Genomic DNA, 17,639 nt, shown 5'->3' on the forward strand with positions numbered 1-17,639 from the left:
AATAGTTTGATGTGCCAGTCCAACTAATAAAACTACCGTGTACCGACATCTGAAATGATATTTATTGTGAAAATTCTATAATTATCGTCATACAAAAAATCGAACATTATAAAGAAAATAACTCATGATGATTTGAACTATAATGTATGAGAGACCAATAGTTTTTTCTGCGATTTTCGTTTGAACAATCCAGAGCTGGTCATTTTGAACTCTCATATACTTCTGACGAGAATCATTCATCAGAATGAAAAACTTCAAGTATTGAAAGGTTTTAATTTTTTAGAATAAAATAAATCAACATCATTTTCATTTTATTTCAATTGAAATATCTTACAAGTTCACTTTCTGTACAAAATATTGTTGGCTAGTGTTATCAATAGTTGCCTTGAACACAATCCAGAAGTATACAGACTTCTACCTTTTATTCTTCCTTTTTGTCATTTCTCATCGTCATCAACTTCTGTAGATCAGATATAGGCATTTCAATAAGAAGAGTCGTGAAAAATGCTACTATGTAGGATGCTGCCACATCTCCACAAAAATGATATATCTGAAAATAATATTGCTGTAGAGATGAATTCGTTTGTTTCAATAAATCGATTGATGTAACCGTTAGTATGTGGCACGAAATCATAAAGAAAAATGAGAAATGGAACTTTCTATGTTCTGTGTATACTCATACAATATTTACTTATACATTAATGTGTAAGTTTGAAAAATGTCCTTATAGTATGAAACTACAGTAACGTTAGTTGCAAATAACAGTGGTAGGATAGATTAGGTTAGATCTAAAGTGAGTGGGTTATTCGACCCTCCACCGTAACCCGCAAGGGTTTATTGTGGCTCACACATATTCACACTCATCCAAATGAACCCAGCTTCTTAACGAAGCCTATCAGTTTGTAGGGGAGTGTTCTTTCAGGTCAGATGGTAAGAGTACGGCTCTGCCGAACTCTAAGAACCTGATTCGGTCCCCAGCGGGGCAGGCATGAAGTATATGATGTTTCATCATTTTCCAAACAGAGCCATCATACACTGTCTTCCTACAGTCCAAGTCTCTGATGGTTCAAATGACAGTGACCTGTAAGAAGGCCTGTTAGACATCGTAGTTCATCCCTACTGTAGTCCAACAACTGTTTGGTATCAATCTTCGAAGGGTGAATAAACGCCTTGGAGTGAGCCAATTCTGGAAGATTCTGCCAGAAGTCCATAAATCTTCTTGCCATCCAGGTGTTCAATGTTTGCTTAGCCTAAAGCGATGCCTATGACAGGTTCTGCTCCGACGAAGCAGCACCCTCCTTTGCAAGGGAGTCAGCAGCTTCATTGCCTTTTAGGCCAGTATGGCCAGGAATCCAGATCAGAGACAATCTGTTGAGTCTTTTTATCGAGGAGAGACGTTTTTGGCAATTTGCTACCAATTTAGACGTTGCTCGGTAGGAGCCAAGAGCTACCAACTACGCTTGACTGTCCGAGAATATTTTTATTTACTTGTGTGCGAGGTTGGCTTTATCCAATCTCTCGGCACACAATTCAATAGCGTAAATTTCTGCTTGAAACACAGTCGCCAAAGATCTTAGGCAGGTAGATATCTCTGACTTGGATCTGCGACTAAGAGCACCTGCACCAGAACCGGAAGGTATTTTTGATCAATCTGTGAACGAACAACTATCTGCTCTCAGTATTTCTTTCTCCCGGAAGATCCAGTCCTCTCTACTCCAGAATAGTACTCTATAAGGCAGTTCGTAGTTGACAGTTGGAGGCATGAAGTCAGAGGTCATTTCCAGAATGTTGTGATTTCCAGTGTCAACTAACAGTCTGTTGCACTCTGCATTAAATTGATTTGTGCAATTGGCAATGTGCACAAGTCTGTTCAGTCCATCTAGCCTCTATCTCCAGAAAAATGTAGAGAGGAGATAGATCTAGAAAAAGCCCCATGGCCGCTGAGGGTGTGGTACTGATGGCACCACTGATAGCCAGACAAGCCTGCCTCTGTAAGCCAGAGAGCTTCACTTGGGCCATTTTCTGTTAAGCCTTCGGCAACCCGGCAATTGCACCATAGGTAATCATTGATCTGACAAACATCACATAAATCCAGTGGATTTGTTTGGGACCTAAAGCATAAGTTTTACCACAAATCCATCGACATATCCATAGAGACAGTCTGGCTTTGTGTAAAACTTTTTCCAAGTGAGCGGTCCGAATGGAATGACCTCACCATTGAAGGAAAGTGGCGTTAAATAGTCTGAGTTTTTCCTCTTGGTGAAGGAGATTAACACAGTTTTGCTGGAATCGACAGACATCTTCTCCCTCAGGCATCAACTTTTCTTCTGTCGAGGGCATCAAGCAGACTATCCATCAGGAGCGACCACAGAAGGAGAGATAGTACCCCACCTTGAGGGCAGTCTCTGGTGACCCTGAACCTATTGGCCTCGCCTTGAAGAGTCGTAATTGCAGTTCTATTTACTAGCATGGCATAGATCCAGCCAGTTATGGTCGATTCTATACCCTTCAGTATCAAGAAATACAGCAACCGCAGTGGCAAAAAACATAGAAAGTTCCATTTCTCATTTTTCGTTTGTTTCATGTCTTTGTGTCGAAAATTTAACATCAGTGTTTTTCATTTTTAATAGGTATTTAATTCGTATGATTATATCAGAATTCAATAAAATATTTTCAACATGAAAAAACTCATTTTCGAGAAGAATATAATTGAACTCGAAACGTTGGAAAGAAAAGATTTTTTTGAGAAAAATGGATCCGCTCATCTAACTCATCCTCGTGAAACAATAATACTGGATTACCAAACCCGTTAATTGGGAAAAACAATTTCTGAGACCATTATTTTCTGTAGTCATATTATTCTTCATGAAAATGAGTGATTTCGTGATGAAACTGAAACTTGATGAAACTGAAAATGTTATTGATAGTTACCAGATGAAGATCACTGAGATATATGGGAAATCTTGAACTAGCAGCCCTCGAAAATAGAATTGATAAGTGAATCAAGTAGGCAACATACGATAATCTTGCTAGAATTTGAGCTGGCGGCCACTCCATAACACTCTTAGTGATCCCTGAAAGTTAAAATTGAATCAGTCATAAGTTGCATCCTACAACCCTCATGAAACTTTTCATCTTGAATGAAAAGACATCTGAGCCCACTTCCGGGATATTGATGAGGAGGAAAAGGAAGTGCACAAGGAATTCGCATATATTCGAAAGGAATCACACGGTGAAAGGTAAGACCTAGTTAGTCCTTAGCTCGCACAAGTTTCGACTCCTGAAGGTTGTCGTTCGTAGGGGTGCAATAGCTGGTTAACGGAAAAAAACATATTTTAAACATTTTTTTATTAATCCAATATGGATAGTGTGTGCCGAAACAAACGAATAACCCTGACCTGAAAAATTAATGCGCATGCGTCAGAGAAAGGTATACTTTTTATTACAGACTTTTTCTGATGCCTTTTTTCATCACAATCGCCATTGTATAAAATGAAAGATAAGGTTGACGTTCAAACAAATTATGACCGCATTTTTCAATGTTTTATGTTTTTTATAATCTGCCTTTTTTTTGAGGACCAAACACAAACACTACAGGAAAATCCTCAAGGAGCTCCGAGAACGGTGCCTGTGAGAAAAGTAGTGATTCACATTGGATTTGATACGCTGGGGAAATGAATTCAATCGATAAAACATTCTCAGGAAGTGTATTCCACACAAACGCAGTTTTTCCTCCAATTGGAAAAGTTTCTAAACAGTGGAATTCGAGGTATACTGAGTTGAACCTCAAAGCGATGAGCAGCCACAGTCCGTCGCGTATTCCTGATATGTACGCTCTTGGTGGAACCAAATGTGCCAAGTCACTTGAACACTTCCCGTGAAAGTATCTATAAAAGATAGACAAATCTCCAACCTTTCTTCGATATTCCAGACCATCAATGTTGCAAGTGATATTCGTATCTCTAATCAGGTGGATGTTTCTTTTCTGAATGAAATCCAGTAGCTTCAGGGTATGCTTGGGGGGCGGAGCTCCATGCATACAGAACTCCGTATTTAAGGAAACGATAGATCGTTTGATACAATGCTCTTTTGAGTGCAGCTGTATTGAACTGACTTCTTGAAACTCTAATTGCAGAACATTTGTCATCTAGATAGACCCCTAACATTCTTGTCCATGATGAAAAATATAACTCTTTAGCGCCCATTTTCACAAACTCTAGAGCAATGGTGGAGGTATTAATTGTTCTGAAAACATTACATTTAGTTTTGACTGTTCAAAAAAGTTCATAATGAATAAAATATGTTGAGGATGAAGAAACAACATCCAATACGAGGTCCGGCTATTAACTAACAAGACTGGTTATGAAGAAGGGGTTTTACTATAAAAATTATTCTACATTCGAATGCTCCCCTTCAATAAACCGTCCTCTCCTCGCCACACACCTTCTCATACGTTTTTCCATTGATCGAAGCTGTGCTGGAAGTCTTTTTTGAGGAGGGCCTTTAGGAGCCCTATTGTTTCAAGCTTCACCGTTTCCATCGACTCAGATCTGGTTTTTTTCAAAACAGATTTTACCTTCGGGAACGAAAAAAGTGACACGGTGCCAAATCTGGCGACTACGGCGCGTGTCCAAGCACTGGAGTACGTTTATCAGCCAAATACCACTTCACAGAGAGCGCGTTAGGGGCAGATACGTTGTCCTGGTGCAAAATCCACGAGTTGTTCTTCCACAACTTGGGCCATTTCTCACGAACTCATTCTCGCAGTGTTTCCATAACTGACAAATAGTAAGTCTGGTTGACAGTCTTACCCTCTAGAACCCATTCAATCATCACGATACCGTTAATGCCGGTCAACATTGCCTTGAATTTTGATTTGGACATACTTGGTTGTCACTTTGTTTCTGAAAAATCCACGTTTCGTCGCAAGTAATAATGTTTTTGATCAGTCCTGGATCTTCTTCTAACCTTTCAAAGAAATCTGAGCAGACCTGTTGACGCAAGAGCTTTTGGTCAGTAGTCAGGTTTTTTCAGCACCAACTTCGCACAGACTTTTGTCATGTGTAGTTCCTCGTGTAAAATATTTCTAATCATTTCTTTATCGGCGTTTACAGCCTCGACAATCATCCGGATGCTCATTCGACGATCTGGACGCACAATTTAGTTGATTATGGTTACTGTTTCCGAAGTTGTCCCCTTGCAACAATGTATAGCACTCAGTCGATTTTTTTTCTGTTCAACGAGAAATTTGAGAATGATTCGTTGCTCCTATTTTTTGTCACACATGGTTTTCGGCACGAGAAAAAAACACATTCGTTTCAAACCGCTACTGCACAAATACTATAATATTGACGAAAACGTGTTTTGGTACGTAAATAGAGAAGATTTTCAGATACCTAACGCACTACTCATTTTTTTCTCTGACCCTCTAAGGTGCCCTCTAGACGTGCAGTCTCGTTATTCAATAGTCGGGCCTCGTATGTTACTTTCAAAATTCATACGGCAGCCGAGAGGTGAGACGAGATGGGAATCATCAGCTGGTGTTTTCAAAAATATCAAGAAAACTGTTTACATGGATAATGAACAACGAAAGACCTAGCACACTTTCTTGTGTAACATCTTTATGAATCTCAGCTATGTCAGAGTAAAAAAAAAATCTGCCTACGTTTTCGTGAGATCTAAGACTTAACCTCTGATTCCATAATGAGACAGCTCTTGTACTGAAACAGAATGGGCCACATGAGCTTTACTCAGATCCAGAAAAATACCACAAGTATGACATCAAACAGTTCTGTTCCTGTATTTTTTCCTTCGAGAAAACCGTGTTGGAAATCATTGAACAAATTATGAGCATTTAATAAGTTTATAATTCTAGTTGATATGATCAAATCGAATAACTTAGAGAAAGCCGTCGACAAATTTTTTGGCCTATATTTACCCATATCTGTTCTTCTTTTTTTGAAGTGGTTACACTACTGCCAGTTTCATTTGATCTGGTAATACATGTAGTATTCCTGACTCTAACGTGAACAAATATCAAAAATATGACAGAGTACGGTAGAAAGTAGGGGGAAAATTATCAGTACTACTACTCAGTTTGTTTTTAAGTTTTCTACTTGCATGAATGATTTCTTCTTCATTGATTGGATATGAAAGTATTGAATTTTGACACCTAGTTGATGTGATGTGAACCCAAATACAAGATTTTTCTTAGCTGACAAGAGGCGAAGAATTCAGAAAGTGAGAATTGAAGCTGTTTGCTAGATCTACATAATTCATAGTGATACAAGGCAAAACATTTTCATTTTTTCAATGTTTCTTGTTGAGAGAATTTATTACATTCCAAGTGGTTTTTGATTTATTATCGCTATTTTGTAATGAATCAATGAAGTATTCATTTTCAGTTTTGTTCAGAAGTAGTCTATATACGTCTCTTCATTCTTCTTTGGGCATCTACTTATTTTGTTTGAATGTTCTGTTATTTATTTCTCTCATTTCCCTGCTTTAGAAAAAAATACTGCATGTAGAATAAAATAGTGAATATTTTTGTTCTGAAATAATATTTTATAAGTATATGAAATTATCATCATTTTTTACCATTAGACTGTAAATATTAATCAATTGTTTTAACACTAGTTTTAACAAAAAATGTTGAGAGTGAAAAATAACAACAGAAAACAAGAAACGAAAAAGTTGAACTGAAGCTGTGTTTTTGGTGACGAAAAGAATGACTTTCTACTGCACAGAATGAAGATTTTTCGGAATGGAAATGTCTTAATATACAGTGCCTCATACTTTTTCAGTTACCATTCGTAGGGTGAGATTAGGCCAATGTTAAAATAGGTTTACAGAAAACTTTCATCAGATTACTTCAATAAAGTGCCCACATCTGACATGAGTTCTCCTAAAAGAATCATTTGAGCAATCATCTTCATAGCCACATTTATATAGAGATTGATATGTATGTAACTGATGTAAACGACTACTATTTTACTTATGATGTACTGTTTGGAACCTTTGGTGTAGTAATGAATATTACTTGAATTTTTTCCCAACACCAAATCGTTATTTTTAACACCTCGACACGTGTTTCGATCACCAAGTAATCATCTTCAAAGAGGAGTTTAATCTTCCTCTCTGAAGATGATCACTTGGTGATCGAAACACGTGCCGAGGTGTTAAAAATAAGGATGTGGTGTTGGGAAAAAACTCCAGTAATATTCTACTATTTTAGTTCGAATTGAAAGGGGTATATTTGTAGGAGAGATCAATTTATGGGAAAGAAGGATTGTGGCTTTCTACTTCTCCATCTTTATGCAACGAAAAATTTTGGGAATTTTCCAAAGGAAGGAAGGAAGTGATCAATTACAAAATTGACCATTCACAGATGTGAAGAATATGCAAAGAAATAACTTCAAGACGCAGACTGAAAGAAAAAGCCCTCTCGAAACAATTTTCATATACACGTTGAATAAAACGAAAAAAAACTTCGAAACCAAGAGTTTTGTATGAATACTGAATTATAAAAAAAACTTTTCTCCATTCAGTAGAAAACCAAAACCTTACTTTTCCAAGAATTAATCTCTCCTGAAATATTTCCCTTTCTTTTCAGGTGAAATATGCTATACCACCACCATACTCCTCATTTTTCGTAATGGTACCCTTCGCAGACTCCAAATGTGCTCTCAGAGAGAAAAATGGTCCGCAATGAAGACAACACAAGGCATTCTTAAAACCAAACAGTAAAATGGTTAGTTGGAATCTGGAAATTCATGTTAACAGTGAAAATAAATAGGTCGATGTTAAAGACACAAATGAGAAAACCGTTATGAAAAACTTCACTCAAATTTGATCGACACAAAAATGTGAAACTTGTGCTGGAATTCTGACTCTTACATTTGAAAAGACATTGAGAAGAAGAGAAGAGAGAATACTATTTCAATCTGTTTTTAATCACCAAACCGTTATTTTAACACCTCGACACTTGTTTTGATCACCAAATGATCACCAAACTTCCTCTTGAAGTTTAATCCTCCTCTTGAAGATGATCAAAAGTTTGGTGTTAGGAACAAACTCCAGTAATATTCATTACTACCCCAAATGTTCCAAATAGTGCATCACAAACCACATCATGATGGCATTATCAAAGCGATATTTCATATTTTTCATAGACTTTTTATTCGAAATGACTCAATGAAAGTGTTGAATTACTCACACCCCAATCCGAATACTGCCCCAAATATAGAAAAACCAATGCCAAATATAAAAATCGGTCGCCCAAATGCTGTGTACATAGAAGCCCAAAATACATCGTGTTCCGTCTCCTTGTCCAGCATGATCACTCCTGGAATAATAACGGTACCAAGACCCAATCCATATAACATTAGATGATAGATAATCTGATTAGTAACCTAAAAAAATACTGAATCAGTATATGAATCAATAATCAGGTATGTCAAAATGATTTTGATATAAGATAGATAAAGATCGAATAATGTGTGTCTCGAAATGCCAGTGAATTGAAAATTCAAGAATGAACAGGGGTTGTTGAACCCGTGAGCGATTTGCGTTTGTATACAGGGTGTAACTAAATAAGTGTAAAACATTTAAGGAGGTGATTCCTCATCAAAAAGATAGGATCTTATATATAAAGAAATTTCATTGGAACATCCCTTGTTAAGATACAGCCCCTTAAAGGGGGTACTTAAAATTTGTATAACAATTTTTTTCACAAGCACTAAGAAAGTTACAATATTGAAATCAACCTGACGTTTTGTACTACCAAAAAGACACTTAGCCAAAAATTTATTTGGTTTACCCCATGATTATAAGGGGTGGAAAACGTAACCCCTGAAATATATTTCCAATGTATCTTTTTGTCTTATTATTTGTTTACCAATAAAAAATTTATTTCCGATAGCCTGTTTTATTGTAAACAAAAAATGTCTCGTGGGTTTTTTGCCCAAAAAAAAACAGTTCGCAGCAAAAAATTATTTTGGGAACTACAACAGAGATACATCGTCATAAATGCGAAAATACGAAACTAATCTATCTAGTAGGTCGCTATTAGCGATAGTGACAATTAAATTGGTATGACGCTGTCAGTTTGTGAATCTTCTTAATTGAATTAATGCTAATTGTGTGTTTTTGTTCTGTTTTCAATTTGTTACTTTAATAATTCACTTGTTATCGAAATGGCATTCACAAATGAGGAAATGGCTGATATGCATTACGTTTACGGTCTGTCGCAGGGGAATGGGTTAGAAGCTTCTAGAAGATATGTGGAAATGTATCCTAAACGGCAGCATACTTCACATAGAATATTTGCTTGACTTCATCAACGATTACGAGAATATGGTTCATTCGACAAAGAACGCAGGATTGTGGTCGCCATCGAGAAGTACGAACACCACAGCTTGAGAAAGCAGTACTAAATTTGAATGAAGAACAACCTACTACCAGTACTAGAAAAATTATTTTCCAGCTAAATGTTGATCATATGATGGTATTTCGAATTTTAAAGGAACAACTCTTATACCTTTACCATCTGCAACGAGTACAGGTACTGTTACCGCGAGACTTTCCGAACCGTCTTGAATTTTGCAATTGGATGCTGGAAATAATTAGAAGAAATTGTGAAGACGATAGAATTCACAGACGAATGTAGTTTTTCTCGGGACAAGATTGTCAATTTGCATAATTACCACATATGGGCTGATGAAAACCCTCACGTTATTGTCGAAACTAACCATCAAGAACAGTTTTTTTTTAACGTGTGGCTCGGAGTTATTGGAGATGATTTAATTGGGCCTCATTTTCTACCTCCTCGATTAAATGGTGAGGCATACGTTCAATTTTTAAGAGAAGTGCATCCAGTACTGCTGGAGGAAGTTCCCTTGGGTGTCAGAAGGGATATGTTTTTTATGCATGATGGGGCTCCCGCCCATTTTAGTCAAGTAGAACGTCAGCATTCAACAGAAACATATGCAAATCAGTGGATAGGTCGAGGAGGATCACAGAACTGGCCCGCTCGATCCCCTGATCTCGATCGTCTCGATTTCTCAATTTGGGGCCATTTACAGCATTTGGTTTATCGTACTCCTGTTCGCGATGTAGAGGACTTGAGAAACCGCATCATCGATGCGTGCAGGGTAATCAGAGAGACTCCAGGAATATTTGAGCGAATACGTGGCTCAATGCGCCGACGTCTAGACGTATGCGTAATATCTAAAGGTAGACATATTGAACATTTACTATGATTTCTACATGTTGTGTGTTTTGTTAATAATAAATTAGTTTTGTTTATTACACTTCAATCGTTTAATGCAGGTACTAACTACAAAATAACAATAAATCCAGTTCGCCTTTATGACGATGTATCTCTGTAGTTGTTCGTAAAATAATTTTTTGCTGCGAACTGGTTTTTTTTGGGCAAAACACCCAAGAGACATTTTTTGTTTAGAATAAAACAGGCTATCGGAAATAAATCTACAAATGGTAAACAAATATTAAGACAAAAAGTTACATTGGAAAGAAATTTTAGGGCTTGCGTTTTCCACCCCTTACAACCATGGGGTAAACCAAATAAATTACTGGTTGAGTGTCTTTTTGGTAGTACAAAACGTCAGGTTGATTTCAATATTGTAACTTTTTCAGTGCTTGTGAAAAAAATTGTATACAAATTTTATGTACCCCCTTTAAGGGGCTGTATCCAAACAAGGGATGCTCCAATGAAGTTTCTTTATATAAAAGATCCTATCTTTCTTTCGATGAGGAATCACCTTCCCAAATGTTTTACACTTATTCAGTTACACCCTGTATTTTGATAATTGAGTCACATGTTATAAATAAAAAGAAGATGATATAATATAGATAGGTCTGAAGTGAATGGGTTTATTTAATTCTCCGTAAAGATATACTGTGGCGCCCACCATTTCAGGCTCGATTCAAATGAGTATAATAGCTTCCTCACAATGCCAATCAGTTCATTTGAAGTGACATTGAATAAAAAACGAGGCAGGTACAATAAAACAAATTGAACTGGACGAGTACCAGAAAAATTTTGTACGCTATACCTTTCATTCTTTCTTGTTTGAGAATAAAGCGCCAACCCTCGAATCTATTAGGACAAAGGTAATGGATAATGATTTCATTCTAAAAATGAGCATAGAGAAGTTAAGGAAAATAATAAAAGAAGATTTAAAATTTATATATGCCAAACGATCCCGTAAATCTGTCTTAATAGAAAGAGAAGATATAGTCTCATGGCGACGGAGATATCTTCGCTCTATTAGAAAAATGCGTTCTGCTCACAAAAAAATTCATTATCTGGGTGGGTGAATGTTGATCACACAGTATCTAAGATCTGGCAAGATACTACTGTAACTACTTATCGTCAAGCATTTGTGGACGGTTTATCAAGAGGGTTACGCGGACCAACGGGTAAAGGGCAATGACTAATTGTCGCCCATATAGGTAGTGAGAGTGGCTTTTTAGACAATAGTGCACTAATTTTATCATCCAAAAAGACGTGGGATCATCACGAAGACATGGACGCCCAACGCTTTGAAGGATGGTTTGAATCACTTCTTTCACAAGTCGAGCCAAATTCAGTAATAGTAATGGATAACGCTTCTTATCACAGTCGATTAGTAGAACAGCTGCCAACTATGACCACCAGAAAAGCAGACATGCAGAGTTGGTTAGGACAACAAGAAATTCCATTTTCCGAGGACATGGTTAAGGCCGAGCTTATGAGTATCATTAAACAGCATCGTGACAGATATCGCCAGCATGTGGTGGATACATTAGCTCGTGCTGAAGCCATCACCATTTTGAGACTTACTCCTTACCATTGCGAGTTAAACCCGATAGAATTAATTTCGGCTCAAATTGAGGGATACGTAGCTCGTGAAAACGTGACATATAAAATTTCTGATGTCCAACGTCTATTAGAACTCGCAATGGAACGGATGCGGAAAGAAGATTGGGCTTATACTGTAGCCCATGCGATCAAAGAAGAAGAGAAAATGTGGAGATTGGACGGGGTGGTAGACACTGTTTTCGACCAAATAATAATAGGATTCCTCTCGAGCGAGTCAATGGATTCTGAAACTTCTCTTCTCTTCATATATAAAAGGAACATAATAATTATTTATTAAATTTGTCTGTTCTTTTGAAGAACTGTATTAGGCATAATGAGAAAATGTAATCAGTTTTACCATTGACACCAGGTAGCGCCACCTACTATAACAATTTTTACGTAATTACCTATGTGTTTAAATAAATAAAAATATTATTTTGGTACGCCTCTGCAGAGTTGGTAAGACGATTATTCGTTGGTCACTTCAAGTGCGACGTTGCTAATGAATCACGTTTAATTGAAAATTGTTATAGTATAACATCGTTTGATATTATACGCTACCCACCCTGTCCTTACCGAGATGACCAGTTTGCAGAGCTCTTTCTCAAGATGACAAGCTTACAGAGCTACTTTTCTTCTGTCAAGGACATCAAGCAAACTGTCCATGAGAAGTCACATTTTTCAAGTCATATGTATACACTGACCCTGAATAACCCAGCGAACTAACCTGAACAATACAACTGAACAAACAACTTGAAAGATCTTGTTGAATGGAGTCATTATTCTGAGACTTTTTTATGCCTAGATATCAGTCTGAACTAGTTTCAGATAATTGACAGTTGAATTTATACAGCGATTTGAGTTTGAATAATGATACTTTCAAAATTTTTTCACATGTTCATTCGTTGAAAATTTCAAATTGATGAAAAATTGTTCACTGAATTTAGTTTCGAAAATATCGAATCTGAGAAGAACGTAGGTATACTTACATTATTTTCGAACAGTTTTTTGTTTTTGTTTTTGTAAAATAAATAGCCATATGCCAATCCGATTATGGACCCTATTGAATTTCCTTTGAAACTTATAAATTGATCGTGCCATTGGTTATCAACCGTAATAAAATACAGGTCATAAAATTTTCTGAAAGATAGACTTTATTATCAATCCCAAGTAAAAGCAGTGAAAACGGAAATATACGAAAGCGAAAAAGGGTTACACATTTTTATTATTAGTTTCTTGAAAAGTCCCACTTCAAGAAGAGAGTAAAGCCGTAATTTCGAGTTCAAAGTCCAAATTTTGAGTTCAAAGTCGACATTTCGAGCTAAAAGTCGCAATTTTGAGTGAAAGCGTTGACATCTCACCTGACAGAGACGCCATCTATGAGATCGAGTATTAAAGATTAACGAGGCTCCTCAAGGTGGTAAACTTGCGGAGCCAAGCTTCGACATCGACCGCCAACGAGATTCGTTGTCTGTCTTCCATTGCAATTTCAACTGCAAGGCAACTAGTTGTGAACTAGAGCCCAAACACAACAATTTCATGATTCAATACCGGACAGGCCTAGTTAGTGATACTAAGATGAACCATGAATGCATGAGATCGCTCACATCAATGGCGTCTTAGTAAGGGGAGATATCATCGCTCTCAACTACTAAGGCTCCTCTTTCAAGGACAGTTGAATCAAGTCTAGCAGAATATCCAGTATGACATGAGCTGTGTCACATGTAGCGCCATCCTGTTGAAACCCCATGTCGTTGGTGTCCAGATCATCCAATTTAGGTCAAAAAACGTTGGTAATCATCGAACTATAGTACTCGCCATTGGCAGTAATGGCCTGGCCAATGAAATATAGACCGATGAAGCCATCACACAAGTGAGTCTCCAATAAGGCGGATGGTCACATCAAACACTGACTTTTTCAGGTTGCATTGGACCCTTCTGGCCAAAGGAAGTTGGTACTCTTTGACCTAAAGTGCTCGCCGTTGACCCTGATGGCCTAGCCAACATCTTTATCGAAGAAATATGGACTGATGACGACGCCAGTCCAAAATTCACACCAAACAGTGACATTTTTGGCATGAAATGGACGTACCCATTCATGCAGAAATGACCCTCATCGCTGAAGATGATTTTTCGATGGAAATTAGGATCAGTTGCCAACTAATCCAGAGCCCATTCAGTCAGTTTGATTTTGTGCGAGTGCAGGCCCAAGTCACGACGCAAAATTCGCCAAGTTGTAGTCTGCTAAAGGCCGAGTGCTCGTGAGCGACGCGAAATCAATTGCCCTGGATTCTCCTGCACACCATGGGGATTCGGCAAAATAATATGAATGAATGACAACTGATGTGACAGATGTAGCTTTAACAAGATGGCCGTTATGAGTTGTCAAAGTTCGAAAGTCCCTCTTGGATGACCCTATATTTGCCTTGCAGTGAAAGGCAGCGGTCAATGTTGAAGCTTGGCTTCGCAACTGACCGCCTTGGGAAGTCGCGTTCATCTTTGGCATTCGAGAATTGGGTTCTTTGTTAATCCCATAGATGACGTCTTTGTGAGATGTCATCGACTCCATTCAAAATTACGACTTTGAACTGGAAATCAAATTGTAGTCGAAATTTTGATAATAAAATCAAAACTTCGAGTTCGAAGTTGAAATTCCGAGAGTAAAATTGAAATTTAGAGTTTTGAAGTCGGTTCTTCCAAGAAACAAACGATGAAAATTTGTAGCCCTCCTGAGCTTCCGTAGAAATACAGTTTATATTTGTAAAATCAACAAATTCAACATTCTGCGAAATTTGAATAATTATTTCAAGTTTAATTATCAGAATAGCAGAAATTTCGTTTGAATTGAAAATGGAATATTTTTCAAGAATAACTAATTTTATGAAGAAAGTTTTTTGGCTTTCCAATTCTCCATCATCATATAAAAAAGAGGGAAACTTTTGAATAAAGGAAAAAATAATTTACTCCAGTGAAAATTCGACAAAGATGAGTAGAATTCGCATAAAAGAAGAAGAATTTGAAGGAAGTTGATTGAAAAAAATTTAATTTTCAGTTGGTTTTTTCTTGAATATGAAAAGATAGATACTCACTCCGGTAAAGGAGGAATCAGCCCTTCATAGTCTTCATAATAATTATCCAAGAACGTGGCAGCCACAACCAAGCAAGATAATGAACACAGAAATGGCCAAAACAATTTTTCGTTTTTCTTCAGAATCCAAATTATTATCAACGCTATTATGAAATATTGAGTGTCCAAGGCCAGGTACCATGTATGAGACGAACACTGGAAAAAAAATTATATACTCATCAAATGCGTTATATCTTATTCTATTGTGTTCTTTCAAAAGTTTTGTAGCTTCGTATCCCAATAAATATTTACTATATCTCCAAACACTTCGATAACTTTTTCATCAGTAGAACCTTCGCCAATCAGGACTAGGCAAAAACGGCCTTCATCCTACTTTCACCTTTCATTCACCTTCCATCATGAAGACACCAAATTGAAAGAATTGCATTCTAATTCAATATTTTATACCTACTGTAGCGATTATTTCAACCGAACTCACGCATGCTCAGTTATAATTTAGCGTTTTGATAACACTGTAAACATTTTCAAGTAAGTCTTCAGAAGATGACATCAGGTAGAGAAAGTTCGTTTGTCAACAATACAGGTCCCAATGCGAAAACTCAGAAAATCCTTTTTCGACTTTGTGAAGGACCTAAATTTTCTACAAAAAAGTTCTTAGCTATTATTTTGTTTTTCTCACGTGACAAAAACCTTGTATACCTATCAAGATGTTTGAGGTCTGCTGTTGAAAATGGAATTACCTGTGTATTCATGAAGTTAGTGGCGCCTCTTCATTGACAGCTCCAAACGGAGCAATAATTATGGATCGATCCCAGTTGCCAATCCAACCATGATATAAGAAGAGTATGAAATCAATGTATTTGTCTCGAAAAAATCAAGTTCAACAAACATCAGTGAAAAGTTTAGGTTGGCCCCATAATAGTTGATTTTCTTTTTAGGCATCAAAGTGAATATGAAGAGAAGTCATATATTCTGTGTCTCTAGAATAGTAGAGCTATAAATGATTACTGGGAAAGGATATATGACGTCATGGCAATTATCATATCAAAAATGATATTCCGATGCCTCTCATTTCCCCTGTAAAAATCTAACTTCTTAGAAACATAACGTAGCAGAAGTGTGAACGAAATGAAGTACTTTTGGCTTACCCAGGACAGAGACAGGACAGATATATCAACCTGCCTACGAACCTATGCGACTGTATTTCAAGCAGAAATTTACGCTATTGAATTGTGTGCGGAGAGATTAGAAGAATCCAACCTCATACATGAACCAATAAAATATTCTTGGACAGTCCAGCGACGCGGCGTTGGAATCTCTTGGCTCCTGCCGAGCAACATCTAAATTGGTAGCAAATTGTCAAAAACGATTCTCCTTGATAGGAAGACTTAACAGATTGTCTCTGGTCTGGATTCCGGGCCATACTGGCCTGGAAGGCAATGAGGCTGCTGACTCCCTTGCAAAGGAGGACTGTAGTAGGAATGAACTACGATGTCTAACAGGCCTTCTCACAGGTCACTGTCATTTAAATCATCATATGCAGATACTCGTACTGTCGAAAGACAGTGTGTGTCGCCTTTGTTTGGAAAATGATGAAACAGCAGAGCACATACATTGTGCCTGTCCCGCTGGGGACCGAATCAGGTTTTTAGAGTTCGGCAGAGCCGTACTCTTAACATCTGACCTTAAAGACCACTCACCATACAAACGAATCGGCTTCGTTAAGAAGCAGAGTGTTTCTTTGATGGAGTGTGAATAGGTGTGAGCCACAATAAACACTTGCGGGTTGCGATAGAGGGTCGAATGGATCCACTCACTTTGGACCTAACCTGACTCAACCTAAGCCTTTTGGACTAATTCAATTCAATTCGATATAAGACAAGCAAAGAGAAGCAAAGAAATAGTGAAACACGAGTGAAAGAAAAAGAAAACTATTTCAAAATCGTCATTTTTCAAAATAGTTCAAGGTCATCAGGTCTTCTGATTTCTACTACATTCGTGAATATATCAGTATTCACGGGAGACGTGATAATAACAAACTAAAAGTCTACATACCATATTTTTTGAGTCCATGAAATTATTTAAATATAACAAGTTTTTCCACCAACTTTTTCTGCAATTGACAAATTCCCTGCCTACAAAATGATTCCAGTTGGGTCCGTTTCCTAAGTGACGCCACCAGGTGGCGTAGAAAGCAATTACTATTGCCAAGCACGGAGTCAACCTGCAACGAATTCATGAACAATTAATTGATATAAAAAATTAATGATTCGGATCAAAGATGGAAAACTTTCAAATTTTATTTTTAATCATATTTTGAACAATCTCATTGATTTTCAGCGTGGTGGGAATTTAAGTAACTTCGAATGTCTAAATTGACCGGACTTTATTCGAGTCCCCATTGAATATTAAATCAGAAATAAGAACGAAACAAAACATACCTCATATATCGATTCATGATAATTTTCAGTACATCTTTCAGCTTGAAATTTCTGTTTTCGAATTCTGAAAATACCCTTTGTATCAGAAGGAAAGATGAAAGGAAAAAAAATGTGCCCATGCACAGAGGACCGTTAGATAGAAACAGGGTAGCCACCTTTCCTTGAATCTGTAAAAGAAATGAAAGTATTTCTCTTCATTGCATTAAGAAATTCGGGAGTAGAAATTTAGAGTCATTAGAACTCATCT

General features: G+C 37.2%; 1 protein-coding gene across 1 annotated transcript in view; it reads right to left on the reverse strand.

Moving 5' to 3' along the window:
• Positions 1-296: 296 nt before the first annotated feature.
• Positions 297-17,639, reverse strand: part of LOC111513749 (nose resistant to fluoxetine protein 6) — a 34,691-nt gene continuing 17,348 nt past the window's right edge. The window contains exons 5-11 of the mRNA XM_023169974.2: positions 17,393-17,559; positions 17,007-17,175; positions 14,953-15,146; positions 12,853-13,003; positions 8,216-8,411; positions 2,932-3,074; positions 297-550 (exon numbers count right to left, since the gene is read on the reverse strand). Coding sequence (XP_023025742.2) covers positions 422-550; positions 2,932-3,074; positions 8,216-8,411; positions 12,853-13,003; positions 14,953-15,146; positions 17,007-17,175; positions 17,393-17,559 — 1,149 coding nt within the window. The 3' untranslated portion in view covers positions 297-421. The remainder of the gene's footprint in view (positions 551-2,931; positions 3,075-8,215; positions 8,412-12,852; positions 13,004-14,952; positions 15,147-17,006; positions 17,176-17,392; positions 17,560-17,639) is intronic.

This window comes from Leptinotarsa decemlineata, unplaced genomic scaffold (assembly GCF_025532065.1).
Source record: "Leptinotarsa decemlineata unplaced genomic scaffold, Ldec_3_MD MMD2_tig00026307_RagTag_RagTag, whole genome shotgun sequence".
Lineage (NCBI taxonomy): Eukaryota > Metazoa > Arthropoda > Insecta > Coleoptera > Chrysomelidae > Leptinotarsa > Leptinotarsa decemlineata.